We start from the raw sequence: 26,568 nt of genomic DNA on the forward strand, positions 1-26,568 counted from the left end.
ACCTGTTGATATGATCAAAACCCAATTTAGCATGCTAAGGGGCTCATAATTGAAACGGAAATACTTAAATACTAAAAACCGGCCTAAATCGGCACTTGTACGATCAGTAAGACAAGTCGTCCAAGTGCTAATAATCAAACCGTGTTTTAGACATATCTAAAAATGACTTATGCCTTTTCAGTGCTGCTGTATGACCAGAGCTAAAAGGGGCGTTTTAGGAGGAGTGGTGAGGGCGGGATTTGGGAGGGTTGTGGGCTGATCTAAACTTAGTCGTACTGCAAGTATTTTTTTTTTTTTTTTTTAAATATGGAACGCTTCACGAATTTGCGTGTCAACCTTGCGCATGGGCCATGCTAATCTTCTCTGTATCGTTCCAATTTTAGTATATGTGCTGCCGAAGCGAGCACAGTCGTACTGCAAGTATAACCGAAAGTTTAACGAGGCTGCCTGGACGGAACTTGTACGTTGTGACTTAGGCCATGTAAAACCAGGTCTAAGTGCCAACAAGGTATCCAAAGTGACCAGATAAGCACTGCAAACACAAAGTACAGACCCTCCCACACACTGCCCCAGTGATCACTGACCCCCCCAACACCATAAAAATCGGAATAAAAACGTACATACCTGCCTCCAGAACATCAGCACCTGGCATAACAAAACCTAGTACAGCATCACAGAGGTGGCTTAAGTAGTGTGGGTGGTGGGCTAGTGAACCATAGAGAGGAGGACCCAGGCATATAAGCCACTCTAACCACTGCATTTATGGTGAAACATGTGCAATCCCCAAACCACCCTAAACCCTACTTTACTGCCATATAGGTGCCACCTGCAGCCGTGAGGACTATTGGGTTGAAACACAGGTGGGCCTAGTAGGTTTTGGGGGGCTCACCATGACCTAAAAGGGAGTTGTAGTGAGTTGTTTAGGTGACACCCTTTTTGTGAAGTTCACAGCAGTGCCCTGTAAGGTGCCCCACTACTCTGTTGCCATGTCTAGGTGTCCAGTCCATTACTTTGCTGGTCACTCCCCCACTCCACGTCCAAAAGGTCATTTTCTAGGCATTTTCGACTTGGACAAATGTTTGGACGAGAATGGGGTATAAAGATAAACGACTTAGCGGTCTGGGTGATCAAACAGCTGGACGTACAGTTAGATGACTCTCGAAAAAACAAAATATTTTTGTTGTATTTTTCGAGAATGGACTTTAGACACTGCCGACTTTGGGCGACTTAGGCCCAAAACGGATTTAGATGTTTCTTTCGATTATGCCTCTCTAAGGTTTTAGTTTGCATTCCATTTTTTGTGCATGCCACACGGCCTTGATATACACACACTAAGATCTAGTGGACAGACCCCTACGTGAGTATATACAATGGATGAAATGCTCTGGTAACTTTATTTATATCAATATTAGGGTTACTAGATTTTCGGGAACAAAAATCCGGACCCATGGCCCTGCCCCGAGCCGCACACCCTCAACACGGTTGCTTGTCAGGAGGGCATCTGAGCATGCGCTGGTGTTACACGAAGACGCTGCACGCAAGCACGCATCCCCGTGTTGCACCTGAGCATGCACAGATGCTGTCCCAATGTTGCTGCTAGCTGGAAGCTTTTCAAAACCTCAACAAAGTGCCGGGTTTTGAAAAGCCATCCAGACCCCCAGACATTTCCTTGAAAAGAAGGACATGTCCGTGGAAATCTGGATGTCCGGTAACCCTAATCGATACATACAGCATCTCTTAAGTCCAGGGAGAGATCCCGAGCATCTAATGTGGTCTCATACCGTCTCCATTTGGTAGGCTTATTATCCTCGATGTCTTCTCATGGCTAAGAAGTGTGCTTAACACCTTTTCATCTCCGGCTTTCGCAGCAAGGTGCAAGGCTGAGTTGCCATGGCAATCTAGAAGGGCCACATCAGCTCCAGCAGCCAGCAGACACTCCACTATGTCGGCCTGACGCGTAATGACTGCCAAGTGCAAAGGTGTCTGTAAAAAGTAAGGGAAGGGCAAAAAAGAAAGTACAAAGTGAGTCATAACATGAGGTAAATCTTCGAACATGGCTTCCGGCCTCAAGGTGAAGGCACTCAATGCAGGGTTTTTAATTTTGAAAACAGCAGCGAAAATCCTAGGGCTAGATTTATAAAACCAGAAGTAGCCCTGGTTGACGCTGGTGACCCAGAGCCATTTCTATTGCTGAGGAGATGCTCAGGAAAACCAGGTGACAGGCTACCTTCAAAGTCAAATGAAGTGCAACTATAAACCATCCAAGTTATTTTTAAAAATTGACCTACAGTTTTGAGTATACCCTGGGAGTTTATGTGATTAGAGGTTTATGAGTGAATGAGGCCAAGAAAATTTTGTTTGAAAATTTAAACTTAAAATCCTGTATCATTTTTTAAAATAATAAATTCCAGTTTTGCAGCAAAACATTACATACCATTTGCACAGTGCATCAAGGAACATGAAGAGGTGTGTGTAGAAAACCAGACAAGGGAAATAAATGAAAATAAGAAAATGGAGAAAGTATCAGTACCAGCATCCCTAACTTCCAGTACCAAGTCAGACCTCATAACAAACTCAGGACCCCTTTTACAAAGCCGTGGTAGAGGTTTCTACTATGGGCTGGCGCGGTAAATTCTCCGACTTTCATAGGAATTCTATGAGGGTTGAAGCACTTACCTCGCCGGCCTGAGGTAGAAACCTCTACCACAGTTTTGTAAATATTTCAGTGCATAAGCCCAATTCTATTTCTGATTTCAGTTCTCAGAACCCACTTTTAATTGATACCAGAAAGCCTTCAAAGTTTCTCCTTATTTTTTAAGTGATAGATTATATAATTTCTGTGGAATGGAAGGTTCCAGATGTTTGGACTGGTCTGGTGGTACAATCTAGAACAAGAATTTTGAGATGCTCCTCTTCAAGCCGGTGGTGCTGGTGTACCACAAGGTACTAGTGATTCTACACCCAGCACATGTAAAGAGTCCAACAACAAACGAATCAAATCTTGTGCACGTTTTTCCATTTGTAAAAGGAATGTTTTCTCATTGAAACCACAAACATACCTGATAAAGGTCATTTCTCATATTGGCCACATCATCTGATATCAAACCTGATATCACATCTAAGAGGTTCCTCACTAAGGTGGTGTGTAGGTGGATGATGGCTAGGTGCAAGACACTAAATGATGAGAAAAACAAACAGGGGTTAGAAACAATTTCTCATCAGAGACTAAATTTGCAAACATGTGTTATCAGACCCTTGCATTTCTAAATACCTCTTCCTCTCCAATACATCTGCAAACTCTTTTACACTTTACAGCTAGGCACCCAAAATGGGTAATTATAAAGATCTTTTGCCCATGTGTAAAGACTGTTATATACACTGGAAAGGCATTTTATAAAATTGCCTGAATGCATAAGTGTGCACATATCTTTTATGTAATCTGCCTGTAGGTGATCCTGGGGGCAAAGTCTGGAAGGGAAAGGAGGTGGAGTTGCAATGTATTTGATCACATTTACTCCAGCTTCAGGGCAGGGCAAAAGTGTGTATTGATATCTAGGGTTACCATATGGCTCCAGAAAAAATAAGACGGATTAAGATATCCGGGTCTTACTTCCACTGAAAGCAATGGAAGTAAAACCCGGATGTCTCAATCCGTCTTCCTTTTTCTGGAGCCATAGGGTAACCCTAATTTGCACTCTACTGGGGCTGGTTCTGGGAACCTATTTTAAAAAGGCACATAGGCATTTTATGTTGCCTTTATAAACAGGTGTCTTTTTGGATTTTTGTGCGTGTCCTGGCATTGAATATCTGGGATTGGTTCAGCCCGTAGCTGAAAGCAGCTTGCTAGCCGCTTACCGCCGCAGGTTGAATAGATTTAGTAAGATCTTCAGCTGAAAATTAGGTGGCCATGTTTTGGCCAGCTATGTGCTACATCCTAATTTGCAAATTTACTCCTAAGCTTTGTAGAACATAGAGAATGATTTGAAATAGTGTGAAGAATTTATGGGTGAGAGGAAGCAAAGGAATCACCACAGCCATTAATGAAATTTCCAAAGGCCTCTTCAGAAACAGAGCAGACTTTTCATCTGGGATTTTTTTCCTGCACAAAATATTTGTTTCACTTATTTATTCGCATGTGGGAGATGACTGCTAAAGACAGGAAGTTAGCCAAAAGGCTGGGTGGTACTACAGTTATGTTTATCAAAGATCTGTCTTTTAAAGAAAAAAAATTGTATACTAGTAGCTTTCAATGATCACAAACAGTATCAGTGATAGTCCTCTGTATACGAAACAGGGGCCTCCTAGGTAAGTGACTGCAAGTTTCAAGTGTTTTCACCAACAGGACACAGTTCAAAGTCTTCCCTCTAAGTCAGTGAATCGCAAACTGTGTGCCGCCAGGGATTGAAGGACACATGCCATATGCCGAGTGTCGCTTCTGGCGTCAGTGCCTCTCCTCTCCTTCACCTCCACATGAACCTTGTCTCATTTTCCATGAGTTTGGGGCCGTGTTTGGAGGGCCTCTGATGTTGACATGATGACATTGTGCGTCATTGCGCTGACATCCACGCATGCTCGGAAGCCCTCCAGACCCAGCCCTGAGCTCAGGGAAAATGAGATGAGGTTTGTGTGGGGCGGGGCTGGGGGGTGGGGCTGGGTTGTGGGTGTGCTACAGAAAAAAAACATTTGCTCCGTTAGTGTGCCAGAGCAAAAATAAATTTGCAGGACAGTACTGCTCTAAGCTGAGCAGGAGTCATCCATTTAAAGTCCTGCCAGTAGGGGGTGCTGTTTCACTATCTCATTTTCAATAGTGAGGGACAGGCTAGCTCTGCAGGACTCCAGGGAACCTGCCTGTCTCTAGTGACTAAAAACACAATATTGACGCACCCCCTCCCCCCCAATGGCAGCAATGCAATTGGAGGGCTCCTGTTTAGTTTAGAGGGAACAGTGGTTCAAACCTTTCACACTCATACACAAGGCTTTACATAATGATACTTCCCCTGCCAGTCACATCTTTGTTAAGAATTTATTGCCCTTCAAGACCACTTCATTCTTCAGACAAGTGTTTACTAGATGTGCTGTGTTTTGGGCAAATTAAGCTGGAAGAGTATCATTTGTCATTTTTCTAGGTAGCTGAGCCAGTCTTATGAAATGCATTGCCTCTTGAATTACAGCTGATTGCTAATTCAACTTCCTTTCAGAAATAACTACAGGCTCATTTTTTTCAAGAAGGCTTTTCATAGCTTGTAACCTACCTAAGGTGACAAGATTTTCAGTGTCCTTAATTTTTAGAGGACATTATTAAGGGCGATGAAAATGAGGAAAGGCTAAAGTGGCTAGGGCTCTTCAGCTTGGAGAAGAGATGTCTCAGGGGTGATATGATAGAGGTCTATAAAATACTGAGTGGAATGGAAAGGGTAGATGTGAATCGCTTGTTCACTCTTTCCAAAAATACTAGGTCTAGCGATGAAGCTACTAAGTAGTAGATTTAAAACAAATCGTAGAAAGTATTTCTTCACACAATGTGTAATTAAACTCTGGAATTCGTATGGTGAAATCAGTTAGATTAGCGGGGTTTAAAAAAGGCTTGGATAATTTCCTAAAAGTGAAGTCCATAGGTGATTATTTAGATGGCTTGGGGAAATCTACTGCTTATTCCTAAGATAAGCAGCATAAATCTGTTTTACTACTTGGAATCTAGCTAGTACTTGGGACCTGGGTTGGCCACTTTTGGAAACAGGATACCGGGCTTGATGGACCTTCGGTCTGTCCCAGTGTGGCAATTCTTTTGTTTTTATGAGATGCATGTAGTTTGTGTGCATATGTATGTACCCTGACGGTGGTTATTTTAATGGCTATTTAGCTGCAATATGATTTTGTCTTGTTTTTGCTTTATGTATTGGTTTATATATGTTTTATTGTTACCTACCTAGAATTGCACGTAGGGGAGATATAAGTTGTTTTAAATACACGCATATATACCAGCTGACAAAAATAATTAAGAACCATGTGGTCCAAAAGCAACACCCAACGAAGAAGCACATTTCCACCAAGATGTTAATATCAACTAGCTACCACATGGGATATCAACTAACTATAACAGGGGATTGGAAGTCTAGGGAGCAGCCAGACCTTAAGTTGCTTGTAGCAGGTTTCTGGGTCTCGCTGCTTCTTGTCAGGTAGAAACTGATGTTTCAGCCATGCTGTGGCTTTCTTCAGGGTATGCTGTGAGGTCTGAAGTTTGTCTTTGCAAATAGTGTGTTCACTGACCTGATTGGATACAGGGCAGTTCACCAATTTGAATTTTGTTGGGAAAGTCAGTTGGTTAGAAATTCGAATTTTGTTGTGAAAGTCAGTTGGTCTCTTTTTCCATAGAATGGAAAAGTCTCTGGTGAGTTTAAAGATTTCTCCCAGTGGAGCTGGGTGACATGTTCTCTCAAATTGGTGGACTCGCCAAACAAGTTATCCACATAATTTTACCAACATATCCAGCAGAACTCCAACCTATGCCCATCAATATATCTAAATAAAATTTTTGGGACACTTTAGGATAGCAATTTGTTTGACCCAAAGTTAGACGAACAAATCATTTAGAAAGCAACCTCAGAGTAAACAAAACTTAACTGAAAAGACTAACATACTTGTCACCATTATCATCCTGGGCTGCTGTGAGGTGGCGTTGAACAGCAAGGAGCATCTTCACATCTCCAGTGACGGCATAGTCAAAGAGAGCATTGGCATGGCGCTTAGCAAGCTCACTGGCTGCCTCCAAAAAATCTGCAAGAAAAAGAGGACACTTTATACATTACTGAATTTAGAGCAACATCTGGTAAGTAAGACCATGTTTTCCCTCCACTGAACCCCTCTCTGCAAGAACAACTTCCAGACCTAAACTTAAGGTGAATGAATATAAAATACACTTCCATTTTGGATAGACTTTCTTGTATTTTTTTAAGATATTCAAATTATCATTATCAGTGTACCGTATATACTCAAATATAAACTGATCTGAATATAATCAGAGATAACCTTTTTTTCAAGGTTGACTTGAATATAAACCGAGGGTTTATATTCAAGTATAGATAATGCTTTCTCTCCTTCCTCCTCCTTCCCTAATTTCCAAATACCTGCCTTCCCCAAGGTGTCCTGTCCTTCCTGTTTCTGTACCCAGAACCTCCCTCCCTCCCACCCAATGCCCATTGCAGGCCTCTCTCTGGACCTACCTTAAACTTTGGTGGTCCAGTGGTGAGTCAGCAAATGAGCAATCCCTCTTTGTCCTGTCCTAGCAGACTCTGTGCACCCCCCCCCCCCCTGTCCCCTCCCTGACCTACTGCAGGCCTCCTTCGGGCCTAACTTAATCCCTGGTGGTCCAGTGGTGAACCGGAGCAGGAGTGATCCTCCTACACTCTTGTCCCATGCAGAGCAGCGAATGAAAATGGCTGCTACAAATTCCCGCGAGGTTTAGTATCACTTCTAGTCCGCCTTTATCCAAAGTGGATTAGAAAAATATACATACACAGTAAAACAATTAAAAATACATACATAACTATTAACAGGACTGCTTGCCTTTAAGGCCTAATCGTATAGTCATAGACCAAAAAACCGGTATATATGTTAGAGTCAATTACTTCAATAGAATGTGAGTATGCCTCAGCCCCACCACTCCACCGCTGTGCTATCTCTTGACTGCGGAGAGAATTATGTGGCACTTCATCATTGGCTGCTCATAACCATGTTTATTATATCCCTGTTCATTAAAGTGTTTATAAATATTTCTTCATTATTTGCAGTTTTGTTAAAATAAATGTACTTAGCTCATATGTTTAGCTGTTATCAGCCAACGCCTGGGAGTTTAACCCAACATGTTTCGCACCAACAGGCGCTGTGTCAAGGGTCTCCCGAGGTCGTGCGTGTCATCCGGCTCGAGTAGTATCCAGAGTAAGATGGATCTTACTCTGGATACTACTCGAGTCGGATGGGCCATCTTACTCTGGATACTACTCGAGTCGGATGGGCCATCTTACTCTGGATACTACTCGAGTCGGATGGGCCATCTTACTCTGGATACTACTCGAGTCGGATGGGCCATCTTACTCTGGATACTACTCGAGTCGGATGGGCCATCTTACTCTGGATACTACTCGAGTTGGATGGGCCATCTTACTCTGGATACTACTCGAGTCGGATGGGCCATCTTACTCTGGATACTACTCGAGTTGGATGGGCCATCTTACTCTGGATACTACTCGAGTCGGATGGGCCATCTTACTCTGGATACTACTCGAGTTGGATGGGCCATCTTACTCTGGATACTACTCGAGTTGGATGGGCCATCTTACTCTGGATACTACTCGAGTCGGATGAGGCCATCTTACTCTGGATACTACTCGAGTCGGATGAGGCCATCTTACTCTGGATACTACTCGAGTCGGATGAGGCCATCTTACTCTGGATACTACTCGAGTCGGATGACACGCACGACCTCGGGAGACCCTTGACACAGCGCCTGTTGGTGCGAAACATGTTGGGTTAAACTCCCAGGCGTTGGCTGATAACAGCTAAACATATGAGCTAAGTACATTTATTTTAACAAAACTGCAAATAATGAAGAAATATTTATAAACACTTTAATGAACAGGGATATAATAAACATGGTTATGAGCAGCCAATGATGAAGTGCCACATAATTCTCTCCGCAGTCAAGAGATAGCACAGCGGTGGAGTGGTGGGGCTGAGGCATACTCACATTCTATTGAAGTAAGTGACTCTAACATATATACCGGTTTTTTGGTCTATGACTATACGATTTGTTGATATTTGACCCCGGCAAAACGACAGTTAGAACAGCGGCCATTTACTTGGTGCCTTTAAGGCCTAAACATCTTACCAAATGCTATGCTTCCTATCCACTATTTAAGTTATTGCACAACACCAAGTGCCATATTTCACAATGCAAAACAAGTGAGGGTTTTTAACATTTGCTTAAATTCCTGCAGTTTTGTTAACCGACGTAAATATACAGGTAACTTTTCTACTCCATAGACCCTACACAAGAGAACATACTTTTCCTTGTATTCTCATAGTGAAGGCTTTTTGAAGATGGAACTTGCCTGTGTGGAAGATCTGAATTGTCTTGCTGGAACATAAAGCGTCAGACAATCACATAAGTACTTAAGAGCTATATGACTGAAACTCAAATAAACCATCAACAGTAGTTTGTATTTTACTTGAAACTCCATAGTCAGCCAAAACATTGCAATATGATGTCTTGTAACATGCTCAAATTTTTCAATCCACACAACATCCGTCTTATTGAATTTTGAGCCACCTGCAAAGCATGCAAGCACGTTGCTGGGATTCCCAAAAACACATTACAATAATCCAACCCTGTAATCATACCTAGGTAAGTATGATTGCAGATTATTTAACATTCACAGTTTAAAATAAGTTTTTAATTACGTTCTGCATGTGAGAGCGAAAGCTAAGCTGAAAATTTAACAAAACCCCTAAACAAAGTTACATTTTTGTTAGTGCTAAGCATTTACTTCTTGCTTTACCATGTTTCATTCCAGGATTGGTGTTCATTGTGCCTGAATGGAAATGGATCCCTCCATAATTAGGGTAACCATAGGAAGAGAAACCATATCCTAAAAGAGAAAAAGAACCATTACGTTCAAATGGTGAATGCACTGTATGACCTCTCTTCTATACTCGATATGTCACTATTTCAAAAAATACAAAGATTTATTTTCTTTCTTTCTTTAAATCTTTATTAATTTTTCAAAACTAATACAAAGTGCCAGGAATTGTACAGACATTAATAATCAACATAAGCACTTAAAATCAATCAATAACAATGCAGAAAAAAAATATCCCTCCCCTCCCATCCAACAATTTAATCAAAGAATAAACCAAAAAGATATCCCTCCCACCCTGTCCTGGATGTGTATAAAAATAAAAAATAAAAAAGTAAAAGACAACTATGTTGAAGTAACAAAGGATGTCAACGAGCCCCAAACCAATTTAAATAAATTGCTATGCCCCAACATATCAGCATTCATCTTTTCATTTTTGAGATTTATTTTCTTAAACTATCCAATCCAAAGGCAAAACAGTTGAGGAACAAAGGATATAATATCTGATGTGTGAATCAAAAATCTAACAAGCCTTTATTTAATCAAAAAGATCCGATATAGGCCTTGTTTCGGCCAAAGTGGTCTGCATCAAGGATCCAGAAAAAATCTAAAGAAAATATATTACTCAAATTACAAATAGGATCCATTTTACAAAGTCACAGTAGCGAGTCCCAGTGCGGGAATGCAACACAGCCTATAGGAACTGAATGGGCTGCATCACATTTGCCATGCGGGAATTGCTACCACGGATTTATAAAAGAGGCTCAATGTGACAAACCTTGTATATTTATGGTTGAATAGGTTTTATTGCTTTCCTTTTTTTCTTCATGGTCTCTTTGTGTAAGTGCCAGATATATGAGTACAGCTGGTTGCTGCCAGATAGGTGAGATCTGGGATTAGTACACTATTGTGTTAATCAGCCGCTACCACAGCTCTATCACGGTGGTCTGCTGTGTTTTTGCTTGGACTGGATATTACAGAGCTTACAGATCATTTGCCTGTTTGTTTGTTTTTGATAAATCAATTATGACACACAGTCATGTGATAAAATGAGGATACCCCATGATATATTCAGTTCTTTCTTAAGAAATGTTCATATATTAATGCCAAATCTTTTTTTAAATTTATCTCTGTAAAAGAAAGTGATGTAATTGAAGGTAAAAACAAAAATTTTCCGGGGTGGGGGTCTGCAGGTTTGGGTGGTGTCGGGGAGGAGGGTGTTAAGGTTTGGGGGTGTTGGTGGTTTGGGGGGATTGGGTATCCCTTCTGCCAGTCTTCAATGCAGGGGGGTGGTTCGGGGGATCGAAGGGGCTGGTAGCAGGAGGAAATAGGCATCCCTCCTGCCATTCTCAGATCTGGGGGAGTGGCGGCTGTTTGGGGGGTCTTGGAAGGAGGGAGTGGGCATCCTTCCTGCCAATTTGGGGGGTACTTGTTGGGGGGGTCCTCAGCTAATCACACATGGGACAAATCAAACGGTGCCATCTGCTGGCTGATGGCTATAACTCACAGGTTCTGGACTGGTCTGGCAGCGCTGCTAATTAATTATATAATTACAGTGCAAGAGAATTCTACATTTTCATAGTATGGCAAAAACCAGTAATACAAGGCAAATCCAAACATATTAGAGAATATTCTGCAGAACTTTACTTATTTTCTCTTTAAAGCATCGCAAAACCATCAAACAGTAAACAGACATGATCATAGGCCTGGGGGGTAAAGGTAATAGGAAATGTATGTACAGCTAAAAATGTCCCCAAAATGTCTATATAATTGCATCCCAATATTTATTATATTTTGTATACTGCCCTTTAAAATCCAATAACATACAAAAAATATTAAAAAGTTCTTTAGAGTAACTGTGCTGAATGATAGTGCGGTTGGATAGTGCGGGCTAAACATTTTATAAATAAATAAATTAATGAATTTTGTTAAGTAGATTCAAGCCATCTTACCACCTCCAGAGCCCACACCACTCCCTCCTCCGCTGCCAAACATTCCCCCTCCTCCTCCTCCTCCTGCACCACCGCCACCACTGTAGTCAGAAAAACTGGGCATTAGCTTCTGTCGCTTCCGCAGCACTTCTTCTTTGTCTGTTTTGGGCAAAGCAAAATAGAAAAGGTGGCTGTTCAGTGTACAATGTTCCTTCCTGTGGCTTCAGATAGGGGGCCCCTGTCCTATAGTCAGGAAGTCCATAAAGAAACGCGAAAAAAAAAAAAAATCACTGGCAGGTGTTTTTCTAACAATACGTGTGGTTAACCATTTTTATCTTGGACTTTTTTACTGCCTACAATATGGAATATATGGGCAACGGGAGGTATCTTGCCACTGTAGACCACTGAATGTAAGGAACATTGGCCTTATAACACTCCATCCCCTTCTTCTGTGTCTTAGCTATTCTATCGGTGTCAGGTTAAAAGTGCGCCGGGACAAAGGCGCGCGCAGACAATTGAGCGCAGCGTGGAGGCGCGCGCCGAAGAAAATTACTGTTTTTAGGGGCTCCGACGGGGGGGCGTGGGGGGGACCCCCCCACTTTACTTAATACAGATCGCGCCGCGTTGTGGGGGCATTGTGGGGGTTTGGGGGGTTGTAACCCCCCCACATTTTACTGAAAACTTCACTTTTTCCGTGTTTTTAGGGAAAAAGTTACGTTTCCAGTAAAATGTGGGGGGTTACAACCCCCCAAGCCCCCCACAACGCCGCCGCGATCTGTATTAAGTAAAGTGGGGGGGGGGGGGGGCTTCCCAACAAACCCCCCCGTCGGAGCCTCTAAAAACAGTAATTTTCTTCGGCGCGCGCCTCCGCCTTGCGCTCAGTTGTCGGTGCGCGCCTTTGTCTTCCGCGATTATGTCTATGAACCATTCTATCTATTCATCAATCTTATATACTACATTCTTCCCTTGAAAGGTCCTGAAGTAGTTTACAGAAAGAATAGTACAACCTTATAGATGAACAAATGAAAAACAGCATTATGGGCTCCTTTTACTAAGCTGCGGTAGCGTTTTTAGCGCACGCTAACCCCTGTGCTACGTGGAAAAACTAACACCAGCTCAATGGAGGTGTTAGCATCTAACGTGCGCGCTAAAACCACTAGTGCAGCTTAGTAAAAAGAGCCCTATGAGTTACTTGGGTATTCTTTTTGACAATGCACTTACGTTTGCTCTGCAAATCTCTTCTGTTGTAAAATCATGTTTACATTTACTTAGACTCATACGTTTTATTTGGTGATACATAGATGATGACTCTTTTACTTTATGCGTTGGTTACTACAGAACTTGACTACTGCAATGTTGTTTGTGCAGGTCTTCCTTTGATTTCCCACAAAAACTATTCAGCACAACTCGATCAAGCTACTCTCTCATGCATGACATTTCGATCATGTTACCTCCCCTGCTGAAAGAACACCACTGGCTTGCAGTAAAATATCACACTGAGTTTAAAATTCTTACATTGGTTTATAAAACATTACATAAGAACATAAGAAATGCCTTCACCGGATCAGACCTTAGGTCCATCTAGTCCGGAGACCTGCACACGTAGAGACCAAGCTAGGTGCTCCCTGATGGAGACCCTGTTTACCCGTATCCTTCAATGTGATTCGCAAGAAGGTGTGCATCCAATTTGCCCTTGAATCCCAGAATGGAGGTCTCCGATATAACTTCCTCCGGGAGAGCTGCGTGTGACATTTGTCTTGGGCCTGTTGCCCCTCAGTTTCAGCCCATGTCCTCTTGTCCGAGTCACATTTGACAATGTGAACAACGGCGTTTCTTGCTCTATCCTGTCAAAAACTTTTAGTATTTTAAAAGTCTCTATCATATCCCCTCTCAGTCTTCTCTTCTCGAGGGTGAACAAACCCAGTTTTTTGAGGCGTTCCTTGTAGATATATAACCCTGCAGACTCAGCAGTTGCCAATAAGTCCAATATATGAAATAATCTATAATTGGCTAACTGTTTTAAACCTCAGGGAGAGTGTTAGGCCTTGCAGGAATAAAAATCTATTCCAAACCCTGTTCTTAAACCCCCGAGACGCCATTAAAAACTTTTACTTTCCCGCAGCGATTGCTTGATTTTTTCACGCTCAGGAAGAAGAGTCGACAGATTTGAAAAGTTTTCTGTCGCCGAGTCAACTAAATCTAAGGTATCTTCCGCTCCTGACGAAGACGACGAAACAGAGCTCTGTCGAGTGGCAGTACTTTTCAAAATTATATTGAGCTAAGTACTCCTCAGTGCAGTATACTTTTGAGGGGTAGCACACTTTTCCTAAAATTTGTAGCAAAGTACTCCCCCGTGCAGTAAAACATAAATATTTCATGAATTAAGTGGTATTATAAACTGTTTATAGTTAAATGAATTATGATGAATTGTTATGAGTATTACATGAATTGTTAGGAAGCAACATGAACTTGTTTGGATGAAATATGAGCTTTCTATAGACTCTTTTCAGGATTTTCATTTTTTTCTATACACATTTTTTGGTATCTCTTTCAGTTTTTAATGCAATGTGTGTTTTTTGAACACCTATTTCTATGTGTTTTTATGAAATATTTCTTTATCTATAGCTGTGTTCATGAATTTTTGACAAATTGAACATCTGGGATTTCCATGTATGCTTTCTTTATGCACTATGCACTTTTATATGTGAATATGGACACTTATTAGTCCATGCTCTTTATGAATTTCTTGTAATCTTTCTGAGGCATTTTACACGTATTTTCATGTGATTTTTCCCCTTAGGGCACTGTGAGGGGTCCTTTCACACTATTGTGTATTTTTAATCCATTTCCAACTAATTGTATTAATTTATATTCCTAGCACTTGCACTTTAGACAGGATTTGTTATAGAGAATAGATAGGGCACATTCTAGGGAGTTTATAGAACGTAAGTTATATACTTTTTTTTTCCCCGGAGCGATTGTTTGACCTTGATCTTATAAGTCTTTGATTTATTTTACACGGTTTGCACATTCAGGACTAAATGATGTAAGAGGCAGCGCTCATTTAGACTTATGTCTGGTGCTGGTCACCCACGAGTTGCTACCTGAGCTCATAAATCCCACGTTTATACTGATGTCCATTTATTTACAGGGTTTGGAATAGATTTTTATTCCCGCAAGGCCTAACACTCTCCCCAAGGTTTAAAACAGTTAGCCAAGTATAGATTATTTCATTTTTTTTATAAAACATTACCCACTGGACTCCTTTCATATTTAGGGCTCCTATTACTAATCTGCGATAGCATTTTTAGCGCACGCAGAATTTTAGCGCGTGCAAAACCCGCGCTAAGCAGCTAGAACTAACACCAGCTCAAGGCTGGCGTTAGCGTCTAGCGTGTGCTAAAACCGCTATCGCAGGTAAGTAAAAGGAGTCCTTAGCTTCCATTATATTTAGCTTCTTTCATCAATTAACTATGCCTTCAGTACACATGACCAGACTTAATTCCAAATGTCACTCTGCTTTCTTTGCTTTAGTTCTATCACTATGGAACTCTCTTCCCTCTGAACTTTGCTCAGAATCATCTTACCCTAAATCCCATGCCCTCCTTAAAAGACTTCTTTTTACTCAGGCATTTGGTCAAAATGGCTGAGTATGATGTCGTATAGTTCTGTACTGAATCGAAAATAATGGGGGGGGGGGGTGTCTCCTATCTTTCAATTGATTTCCTTTCAATATTTTTAATTTGCAAACCACCTTCATGTTTGTTAAAGGTCAGTCTACAAAAATGTTATTGAATATAAACATAAATGATCATATTACAAAAAAAAAAACCAAAACCCACCCCAAAACAACCCAACAACAGCAGCAATTGTCCCTACAATAAAAAAGTTTTCAGATTTCTTCTTAAAACAAAAAAATTAGTTGATAAACCTACTAAACTTGGGGAGTGCATTCTAAATTTGAGCTGCTTTATATGAGAAAAATTGTTCAAGCAGAAATTTTTTTAATGATTTTTGATAAATAATCACCAAATATAAGTGTAATTCAAAACTTTTTTTGAAAATATTTTTTTCACTAAATCACAGTGATCTTGCTGTCTGTCTCTCCCTCAAAAGAAAATTGTGATGTCAGCAAGTCATTGTGATCGTGATCTTGGCTTAATCCTTCTGCTTGAAAATGGTCAAGCAGAAAGATTAAGCCGAGATCACGATCACATGACTTGCTGACATCACAATCTTCTTTTGAGGTGGAGAACAACCCCCTCCCCTGAAAAAGCTTCAAGCGAAACAGCCAGGCCTCCCATTGGGCTATTGAAGATAAGTGTTCTTCGATTTTGGGGCTGTTCCTTTTATTGAATGTGTTCACAGCCTTTTGAATTTGCTAACAGCTTTGCAGTTCTCTTGAATGCAGCCATTAGAGAAAGCAAGATCACTGTGATTTAGTGAAAAAAATATTTTCAAAAAAAGTTTGGAATTACACTTATATTTGGTGTTAGGTTGGTGATTATTTATCAAAAATCATTAAAAAAATTTTCTATACACCAATGTCACAAGAAGATTTTTGACCTATGGTAAGAACCCTAACCCCATTCGATTGTCATTACAAAAACTCCGGTATTTTGACAAAGGGGAAGTTGAGGTCTTTTTTCCCCGTTGTGCTCATTGATATCACGATTACTGTGTCTCTTTTTGGTATGTTAGTCTTAGGGCTCTTTTTACTAAGGTGCGCTAGCGTTTTTAGTGCACGCACAAAATTACTGCACGCTACACCGCACAGTACGCTTCTAGAATAACACCAGTTCAATGCTGGCTTTAAGGTCTAGCGCTATTCCGTGCGTTAAGGCCCTAACGCACCTTAGTAAAAGGAGCCCTTAGTTGTAACCACATATCATCCCCAAGCATGGCTGACAGTATCAACTATCAGTCAAGATGTCTTCCTCTCCCCCCTGAGCTGCAGAGCATCCTCACTCACTGCACATGATATTAAAGTAATCTACATTATTGGAGCTGCTGACACTTCACCTGTCTTTTGCTTGTTTTGTGAGATCAGATGTAAACGCAACCTGGTAAAATCTATTTTCCAAGTATGAGGAGAACCATCTCAGAGCCTGCCCTTTGATCCCAATTACAAAAAGATGGTTTAGCAGCAGTTGATTGCGTTTTGTCAAACGTTGAGGTGAGGGAGAAAAAGGGTCAGAAGGAAATAGTTGGGCTGGGAAAGAAATTATAAAAAAAGATTGAAATAAGTGACCAGAAAAGGAACACAGTGTCAATAATGCTTATCAGGAAAATAAATCTAAAGAACAAAGCTTTGCTTTTATAAGCAAAAATCCCCCAGTGAAATCATCTAAGATGATTCACATGAAAGAAAAGCAAAAAGGAGGAAGCTCCACAGAACGGTGAAGGATAAACCACCTTCAGTATATGACAGAAGGAAAGGCAGGGAAACTGCTCTCCTTACAAACCTGGCTCTGATCTGTAGCCAGGAGTGCAATTCAGAGCCTACACAACATGAAGTGGAGGAGTAACTTCACAGCTACAGACACAGGCTGAGAACCAGTTTCTCCTGTTGACAAGAACATTCATAAATGACCAGAATACTGGCATATGTGCTTTCATATATACACATATACATTTAAATGCCAATATTCTGTTCATTAAATGGCACCTAAATGCAATGGTACATAACTTGAAAGTGGCATAGGTGCTAATTTATTTATTTTTTAGCAATCTAAGCGCAAGCATTAATATCAGCTCAATGGCTGGAATAACTAGCTGCACTGAAATTACTGTATATGCATGTATTTGTACTGCTATGCTAGTATTCTATAAAGGAAAGTAGGTGTCAACTTTATTTTATAAAATGAGCTCCTTATGACCATTTTGTTGGTGCCTAGAAATAGGCACTCTTTTATAGAACTGCCCTCCACATGACCTTGGGCAAGTCACTTCACCCTTCACTTAGCTGTAAGCCCCTGGACAGTGAAATAATGTATACCGTATACTCCAATATGAGATTTTTGGGGCCAAAAAAATGGCCCAAAAATGGGGGTCTCAGCTTTTGTTCAGGCCAGCGCCCAACTGCCCCCCTCCTGGAATTGTTGCAGGCCACCAGGCTCTGCACCCTGTCCCCCCTCCCTGCCCTGACTATTGCACCTCCTCTCTGCCGATATCCTGCATGCCGTTGTGCCTTCCATATGACCCACGTACCTGGAATCCCTGGTGGTCCAGAGGTGTAGCGGGCAGGAACAAGCTTTCCATGCTCCTGCCCCACTCCTGAGCCAGTCACTGCCGTGAATTCTGGCGGTTCAGCTGTATGCTGCTGCCTGGCACTGAGTGGCTTCCTGAATGGCTGCCCTGAGTTCTCGCGAGTCTCATGAGAACTCAGGGCAGCCATTCAGGAGGCTGCTCAGCGCCGGGCAGCAGCATACAGCTCAACCACCAGAACAGTGCAGAAAGCTTACTCCTGCCCGCTACACCTCTGGACCACCAGGTATTTCAGGTACATGGATCATACGGAAGGCGTGGCAGCATGCAGGATATCGGCAGACAGGAGGTACAAGGGACAGGACAGAGAGGGGGGACAGGGTGTAGAGCCTGGGAGGGAGAGGGGACAGGATGGAGAGAGCCTGACAGGGTAGGCAGGGAGGGAAGGGGCTTGTGTGTAGTACCTGATAGGGGAGGGGGCATTGGGTGCAGATCCTGGCAAGGCAGGGCACTTGAATATTATGCCCCGTCTTATTTTCGAGTCAATTATTTTTCTTCCTTTTGGGGGGGAAATTGGGGTCTCGGCTTATATTAAGATTGGCTTATATTCAAGTATATATGGTAAGTCATGTACATGACTTTTACTCACTTTGACCTTTGATTTTGAATAGGTGAGTGATAAATCTAAAAATTTATGTCCAAAATGCCTTTGGGCTGAGAAATGTACTAGGTCACCACACTGATGATTAAGTAGAGCAAAACCTGAAAAAGTGTCATGCTCTTATGTGCTCACAGGTTTGTAAATAAAGCTATTCTAATTACTCACCTTTGATTTCTGGGTAGTAGAGGAAGGGCTTTGGTTCACTAGTTTCTAAATCAGATTTTCGTCGGAGTTGAACAAACACATTTGCTGGCTTTAGGATATTGACATCTCTGTATTTGGGGGTTTTAAACACTATAGCAAACTGAATAAAAAGGAAAATACAATATTACAGTATGCAGTTCATAATTCAACAAGTTTTACAAATACGGAGGACAAGATTCGATTCAAAGAGCCTTTAATTTTGTATTTTTATTCCCCTTATTGAGAAACACAACTTTAGATTTTTTTCCCTGGATTCATTCAGATACTGTGTGGTTTCATTTCCATTATCTCCTCCAACAACTAAAATAGTGAGCTCTATTCGTTCAGCTCCCTGGTATTTACCCCACTATCGGGCACTAAAACAGGGTTATAGAAAACTGGAACGAAGATGGAGAAAAACTAATTTAGATTCTGATAAGAGGAATTGAAAAATGAACATTAAGAAATATAATTTGGAGATTAGAATCACAAGAAAGAATTATTATGGTTCCAAGATAATTAAATCCAACAATCAAAGCACTCTTTTTAAACTTTGGCGATCCCTATCTTTATTAAATACAAAACCAAAACATAGTAATACTCCAATTGTGGAGGAATTAGCAAAATTTTTCAACAACAAAATCACTCTTATTAGAGATACTTTTACAGCCATTAATTTTGATGATTTTACTTTAGGCTCTGATGAACCTACACTAATCTTCACGGACCGTCTCTGGAAGGCATTTTATCCTGTTTCAGAGCTTCAAGTCCTAAAATTATGTGAAAAATTGAAAAGGTGTAGCTGTACTTTGGATCCCTTCCCTTCCTATCTTTATTGTAATATTCCTTTACAGGCCATCACTTGGTTGACTTCCTTACTAAATCATACTCTCAGTAATGGCCATTTTTCATTGGAGATGGGTAAAATAGTTCTAACACCTTTGTTGAAAGGGGTTGACTTGGACCCCTCAGTCTCTTCCCACTATCGTTCTATTGCAAATATACCTCTATTGACAAAAATGTCGGAATCAATTATTTCCAAACAACTTTCCAACTATCTAGAGAAGTTTTCTATTCTATAACCATTTCAACATAGATTTATTTTAGACCTAATTTCAGTACAGAAACTCTTTTGATATCTTTAATTGCAAAAATTCAAAATTTACAGTTACAGAATAAATATGCAGTATTATTACAATTTGACTTGTCTGCCGCATTTGATGTGGTTCATCATGATATTTTGATTCCTATGTTGGCTGACATAGGTTCTAGATTGGTTTAGTAAATTTATTTTGCAACGTTCTTATGAGGTATGCTTAGAGGGCCAGGTCTCATCTTCATGGATACCCAAATGTGGGGTGCCGCAAGGTTCTCCTTTGTCACCTATTTTATTTAATATCTATATGACATCTTTAAAACATTTCTGTCTTTTGCTTGCAGAATCTATTTTTACCTTTGCAGATGACATTTTTATTTTATTGAAAGTCAAACATGATTTCAGTGACCTGGTTACAGGCATAGATAGCTGTATCTCTAAGCTCCAGAGTTGGGCGAACTCCATTAACATAAGAACATAAAAATTGCCTTTGCTGGGTCAGACCAGTGGTCCATCATGCCCAGCAGATCGCTCACGCGGTGGCCCTCCCTAACTGAGACTAGCCCTACCAGCGTACGTCCTTTTGTAGCGGGAACTTGTCTAACTTTGTCTTGAATCCCTGGAGGGTGTTTTCTTCTATGACAGACTCCAGAAGAGCGTTCCAGTTTTCTACCACTCTCTGGGTGAAGAAGAACTTTCTTACGTTTGTACGGAATCTATCCCCTTTTAACTTTAGAGAGTGCCCTCTCGTTCTCTCTACCTTGGAGAGGGTGAACAACCTGTCCTTATCTACTAAGTCTATCCCCTTCAGTACCTTGAATGTTCGATCATGTCCCCTCTCAATCTTCTCTGTTCGAGGGAGAAGAGGCCCAGTTTCTCTAATATTTCGCTGTATGGCAGCTCCTCCAATCCCTTAACAATCTTCGTCACTCTTCTCTTGGCCCTTTCGAGTAGTACCGTGTTCTTCTTCATGTGCAGCCACCAGTGCTGTACGCAGTACTCCAGGTGAGGGCGCACCATGGCCCGGTACAGCAGCATGATAACCTTCTCTGATCTGTACATTATCCCCTTCTTTATCATTCCTAACATTCTGTTTCCCTTATCGCCGCCGCCGCACAATGCGTGGACGGCTTCATTATCTTGTCGATCAGAACTCCCAAGTCCCTTCCTGGGAGGTCTCTCCAAGTACCGCCCCAGACATCCTGTATTCGTGCATGAGATTTTTGTTACCAACATGCATCACTTTACACTTGTCCACGTTGAACCTCATCTGCCATGTCGATGCCCATTCCTCGAGCCTGATTATGTCAAGTTGCAGATCTTCGCAATCCCCCTGCATCTTCACTACTCTGAATAACTTCGTATCGTCCGCAAATTTAATCACCTCGTTCATCGTACCTATGTCCAGATCATTTATAAAGATGTTGAAGAGCACGGGTCCAAGCACCGAGCCCACTGGTGACGGTCTTCCAGTCCGAGTATTGTCCATTTACCCCCACTCTCTGTTTCCTAAGCTCCAGTCAGTTTTTAATCCACGTGAGTATTTCATCCTCAATTCCATGGCTTGCAATTTTCCGAAGAAGTCGTTCATGCGTAACTTTGTTGAATGCCTTCTGAAAATCCAGATACACAAATGAAACTGAATGCTTTAAAAATTAAGCTGCTTTGGATCGGACCTAGATTAGTTCATCTCCCTACTAATATTGCATTGAAATCAAATATTATATTACAACTTGACTTCATTTCTAGAGTTTTGAGTATTATTCTGGATTCCTCTATCACTTTTAATGACAAGATAAATTTCTTAGCAAAGAAATGTTTCTTTAGTTTGCGCATGCTGAGGAAAGTCAGGTCAGTATTTTATCAAGAACATTATTTATTACTGGTACAATCCACTGTATTGGCCCAGTTGGACTACTGTAATTCTATTTATTTGGGTATTAAACAGGTCAATTAATACAGAATACAGCGGCCAAACTTATTTTTGGAAAGAGAAAAGTACGACCACGTTTCCCCATTGCTGAGAAAACTCCATTGGCTTCCAGTCCATCATAGGATACAATTCAAGTGTGCATGTGTGATTTTCAAACTCCTTTATGGAATATTTGACTCTTTGATTCCCCTTAGTGGGAATTCCTTTAGATCCTGGTATTCAAGAATTACAACAATTCACAAATTAGCATTTCCTTCTCTGAAAGGTATTACCATATTTTCACGCATATAACGCGCACCCGTGTAAAATGCACACACGAGTATAGTGCGCGGGAAACCAAAATTTATGTAAATAAATTAACAGATAGCGCGCACATGCGTATACCGCGCATGCTGCTCATTGAATTAAAACCTCCTCCTGCCTTGCTGTCCCGACTCTCCTCTTGCCGCTCTGCCCCGAATCGCTGCCCTGCTCTTGCCTTGCCGTCCCGACTCTCCTCTCGCTGCCTGTCCCCCCTTGAAGTCCTGTTCCCCCTTAAAGTTCTGCCTGTCCCCCTTGAAGTCCTGTCCCCACCCTGAAAGCCTGATGCCCCACCCTGAAGGACTGCTCGCACCCCCACCCTGAAGGACCGCTCACCCCCCCCCGACGTCCGATTCATCCCCCAGCCCCCCCCCGCACCATTTGCGGTGGAGAAGCAGCCTACCGTGGGTTCGCAATGCCAGTGAGCCCTGCTGCTTCCTCTGCCGGCGGTCCCGCCCCTTCTCTGAGCCCTGCGCTGCTTCCTCTGCCGCGGTCCCGCTCTTTCTGAGCCAATCAGGCCTTAGGATTAGTGGGGATGGGCGGACCCGCTATGCCTAAGGCCTGATTGGTCCAGGCTTCTACAGCCTGGGCTAATCAGGCCTTAGATTTAGCGGGGATGGGCCGGGAAGGGGCGGGCCCGTCTCATTTCCACGAGGCGGGCCTGTCGGCTGGACGGCAGCAAGACCCGTCCAGCCGACCAACATTGAAAGGTTAGTTGGGGGAGGGAGATTAGTTGGGGCGGGGGGTCGTCGGGCTTTGCGGCAGGAGGAGTTGGGCATCCTCCTGTCGGCGATTATGAGTTTGGGGGGGAAGGGGTGTTCGGGGTTCCGACAGGAGGAGTTGGGCATCCTCCTGTCGGCGATTACGAGTTTGGGGGGGGAGGGGGGTCCGGGGTTCCGACAGGAGGAGTTGGGCATCCTCCTGTCGGTGATTAACAGTTTGGGGGGAGGGGAAGTTCGGGGTTCGGGGGTTCGACAGGAGGAATTGGGCATCCTCCTGTCGGTGATGGGACAGGCGGCCGCTATACTTATTGCAGAAGGGAGATCCCTTGCCGCGATCAGTATAGCGGCCGCGTCTACTTACAATGTAGACCAGCATTTTGCTGGCCTACATTTTAAGAGTCTCTTCTTCTACTAGGGAGATGCGTAGGGCCGCCTAGGTTCACCTAAGGCCCGCCTAAGGCCTTTAGGCGAGCTTAGGCATCTTGCGGGTCTCCCTAGGCTCCCGGAGGCACCTTCAATATAGGCGGCCTGCCTGGGGAGCATTTTTTTTTTAAAATGTGCATCCCAATTGGCTGATTAGACAGCTGTAGGACACCTACAGCTGCCTAAAATCGGGACGCACTTTGGAGAATCAGGCCCATAGTGCCTAAATCCATGACTAAAATTTAGGTGCAGCCATTTACACCAACTAAAACCTGGTGCAAATGCCCATGTCTAACTTAGATGCAGATCAGGCATATTCGATAACAGTGCTTGTAGTTGTTAGGAAAACCCACGACCCACACATGCCTCTCCCATACACCTAACATAAGAATAGCCATACTGGGTCAGACCAATGGTCCATCTAGTCCAGAATCCTGTTGCCATAGTGGCCAATCCAGATCACAAGTACCTAGCAAAAACCCAAATAGTAGCAACATTCCACGCTATGAATCCCAGGGCAAGCAGTGGCTTCCCCCATATCTGTCTCAATAGCAGACGTAGAAAACAGGAGAATCACCCCCACACATCAGTAGTAAGCAATCGAACCGTGGAGATGCTCAAAAAAACACAGGTTTGCTGGTCTGTTCCAAAAACTCAGCTTTATTCATTTAATGACTCTACACTTGCATGTTTCAGCTCAAACAGCCTTCATCAGGAGTCTTTGATTATTGCATCCTATTTTGTAAAATGACCAGAAAAACACATCAACATGTCAAACTTTGTACTTTGAGGCCCGGATTCTGTATAGGACGCCTGGTCTCAGAAGCTGATAGGCGTCCTATACAGAATCTGGGAGAGAGGGAGAATTAGAAGTCCTTGAGCATGCGCAGATGCATGCTCAAGGCAGGCAGAAGCCGGAAGATCTTCTAGGCACCAGCACGATCTGTGCCTGCGTGCCGGTGCCAGATGGGGGGGGGGGATAAGTTTAAGTTGTTCGGGGGGGGGGGGGGCAGTTCACGCTGGGAGGGGGTGCCGGTTGGAGCGAGGGGGCCCTTGCGAGCGGGGGTGGGGAGCGATGCCGGTTATCGGGGGGGGGGGGGGTGCTCGCAAATCGAGTCAACATTCGGTTTGCGAGTCAAAAGTTTTTCTGAGTGTTTTGCTCGTCTTGCATAACACTCGCAAACCGGGTTACTCGCAAACCGAGGTTTAACTGTATAAATATAATGATCTATTTCTTTAATAATTACAAATCTTTAAAAAAAAAAACCTGTCTCTTATGCTTGGGGGAGCCAGTGACTTCCCTCACTTCCCAAACAGTCAACAAATGTAATTGGTTTCTCCATTTCCAGTATTCATGGGGTGCACCTTGTGTCCAAGACTGCAAGATGCATTTCTATGCCAGAAGCCCCATTTTTCTAACAACAGAATTCCCCCTTTTATCTTTCTACCAAAAGGATTGAGATTTATCTAATAATAATTTGTCAGATTACCCTTCAATTCTGCATACTAAGACAGTAGCCATGTAATAAGTTTCCAGCCTCCAGAAAAATATACTGCCTGCTCCATGACATTTGACACAGATTGGAGATAAAACGCTACCTGCCTTATAAAGTTGCATCTGAATGAAGTAGTCTTTGTATATCACTCTAAAATAGCATTTCCTATACACCACATTAGAGGTCAGTCCGGGTAGCCTTTTAATGTTGTTCAACAATTCCCAGTTTCACAAACTTCTCCCTAAGTCCTGCTTCCATCGTTGCTTCACCAGTTCCATATCTTTGTCACACCACAGCTTGCAGAAAGCTTTGTGCGACCCAGAGATGAATGTGGTGAGTTCAAAGATCTCATCGAAAAAAGTTCTGATTTAATATACCTAGTTGGAGTTTCAGTGAATCCCTATTCAGAGAAATTGCTCAGTATTTCAGTTGACAGTAGGCAAATGTATCTCCTCAACAAACACTCCTATCAGAGGAGGGAAATTTGATAGTGACGTAAGGAAGTATTTCTTCACAGAAAGGGTTGTAGATCACTGGAACAAGCTTCCCGAGCAGGTGATCAAGGCCACCAGCGTGCTTGACTTTAAGAATAAATGGGATGTCCTAGTGGGATCCCATACATATCTGCAGTATGTTAAAAGGTAAAACCGATCCCTCTCCACCTCGAACATGTTCCTAAAAGCTTATTCCTTGTGCTGAAAAGGTTGGCTTCTCTAGGCCCAGCACAAAGACAACATTCCCTCTTAGGGATAGCTGATCGGCAGTACTCAGATCCCTTCCTAGTTTTTGCATGAGCACCCTTCATGCATCAAAATAAAGCACTTACCCAAGCGAAAGGGAAGCAGCCTACACTTGACTTACAAAAGAGAGTTTAAACTGATATGGTGTTAAGTTAATGGTATAAACTGATGTTGATGAAGCATCCAATCCCTGATGTGTCTCAAACATGTAATGTTATAAATTTTTATGCTAGACAACCCCCCAAATCTCCTTGACTCCAGTTTCCAATTAAGTACTGCAAACACAATTTCAGTTTTCTCTTTGCCTAACAAAATTTAGAGATTAGTTGATTGCGATGTCCGTAATCTTTCTGTAATAAGTGTATTGGCAGTGTCTGTAGCATACATAGCCACTGAGGAAATATAACCATGCAAATCAAGCTAATGCACCCCACCATCAATGCATGTATATATATATTTTTAAACAAAGGACGTACCTGCCTGTGCACATCTGTAGGGGAAAAATCTCCAAATCCTTCCCAGAATCCACCATTTTCATCCTCTTCATAAAAGCGGATCTGAATATCATCTGCAAGGAAAGTTTCAAACATGAGAATTGCCATACTGAGACAAACCAAAGGTCCATCAAGCCCAGTATCCCAAGTAGTAAAACAGATTTTATTCTGCTTATCCTAGGAATAAACAGTGGACTTCCCCAAGCCATCTCATTGAACTTCACTTTTAGGAAATTATCCAAACCATTTTAAAATCCTGCTAAGCTAACTGATTTCACCACATTCTCTGGCAACGAATTCCAGAGTTTTATTACACATTGTGTGAAGAAATACTTTCTATGGTTTGTTTTAAATCTACTACTTAGTAGCTTCATCGCATACCCCCTAGTCCTAGTATTTTTGGAAAGAGTGAACAAACGATTCGCATATATCCGGGTAACGTGTGTTTGCTTCCATTTGTTAGGTCAAAAATTTGGAAACTGATCGCTGTGTTCTGAGATGATCCGTATAGGCCTGCAGAAAAATGACATCTCAGCACTTCATTCACAGGCCAACTGTACACTTCAGTGAGCTGGAGGTACCTAGCACACAAGCAGAGGCCAATAGAGCGTGCTGCACTATTCAGAATAGATTACATAATAAATGGAATGAGTAATAATAATAATAATAATAATAACTTTATTTTTGTATACCGCCATACCCAAGGAGTTCTAGGCGGTTTACATTAGATTAACAAAAAATTACAAGTGG

At 42.2% G+C, this 26,568-nt stretch overlaps 1 protein-coding gene and 1 non-coding gene across 2 annotated transcripts in view; both read right to left on the reverse strand.

Moving 5' to 3' along the window:
- NFKB1 (nuclear factor kappa B subunit 1) overlaps positions 1 to 26,568 on the reverse strand; it is a 216,852-nt gene that overhangs the window by 31,448 nt on the left and 158,836 nt on the right. The window contains exons 10-16 of the mRNA XM_033935869.1: positions 25,801 to 25,892; positions 18,597 to 18,735; positions 11,585 to 11,722; positions 9,555 to 9,644; positions 6,639 to 6,774; positions 3,060 to 3,174; positions 1,782 to 1,983 (exon numbers count right to left, since the gene is read on the reverse strand). Of these exons, the coding sequence (XP_033791760.1) occupies positions 1,782 to 1,983; positions 3,060 to 3,174; positions 6,639 to 6,774; positions 9,555 to 9,644; positions 11,585 to 11,722; positions 18,597 to 18,735; positions 25,801 to 25,892 (912 nt within the window). The remainder of the gene's footprint in view (positions 1 to 1,781; positions 1,984 to 3,059; positions 3,175 to 6,638; positions 6,775 to 9,554; positions 9,645 to 11,584; positions 11,723 to 18,596; positions 18,736 to 25,800; positions 25,893 to 26,568) is intronic.
- On the reverse strand, positions 301 to 407 carry LOC117352815. The gene has a single exon (XR_004537868.1). It is a non-coding gene; the product is annotated as a U6 spliceosomal RNA (small nuclear RNA).

Source organism: Geotrypetes seraphini, chromosome 1 (genome assembly GCF_902459505.1).
Source record: "Geotrypetes seraphini chromosome 1, aGeoSer1.1, whole genome shotgun sequence".
NCBI lineage: Eukaryota > Metazoa > Chordata > Amphibia > Gymnophiona > Dermophiidae > Geotrypetes > Geotrypetes seraphini.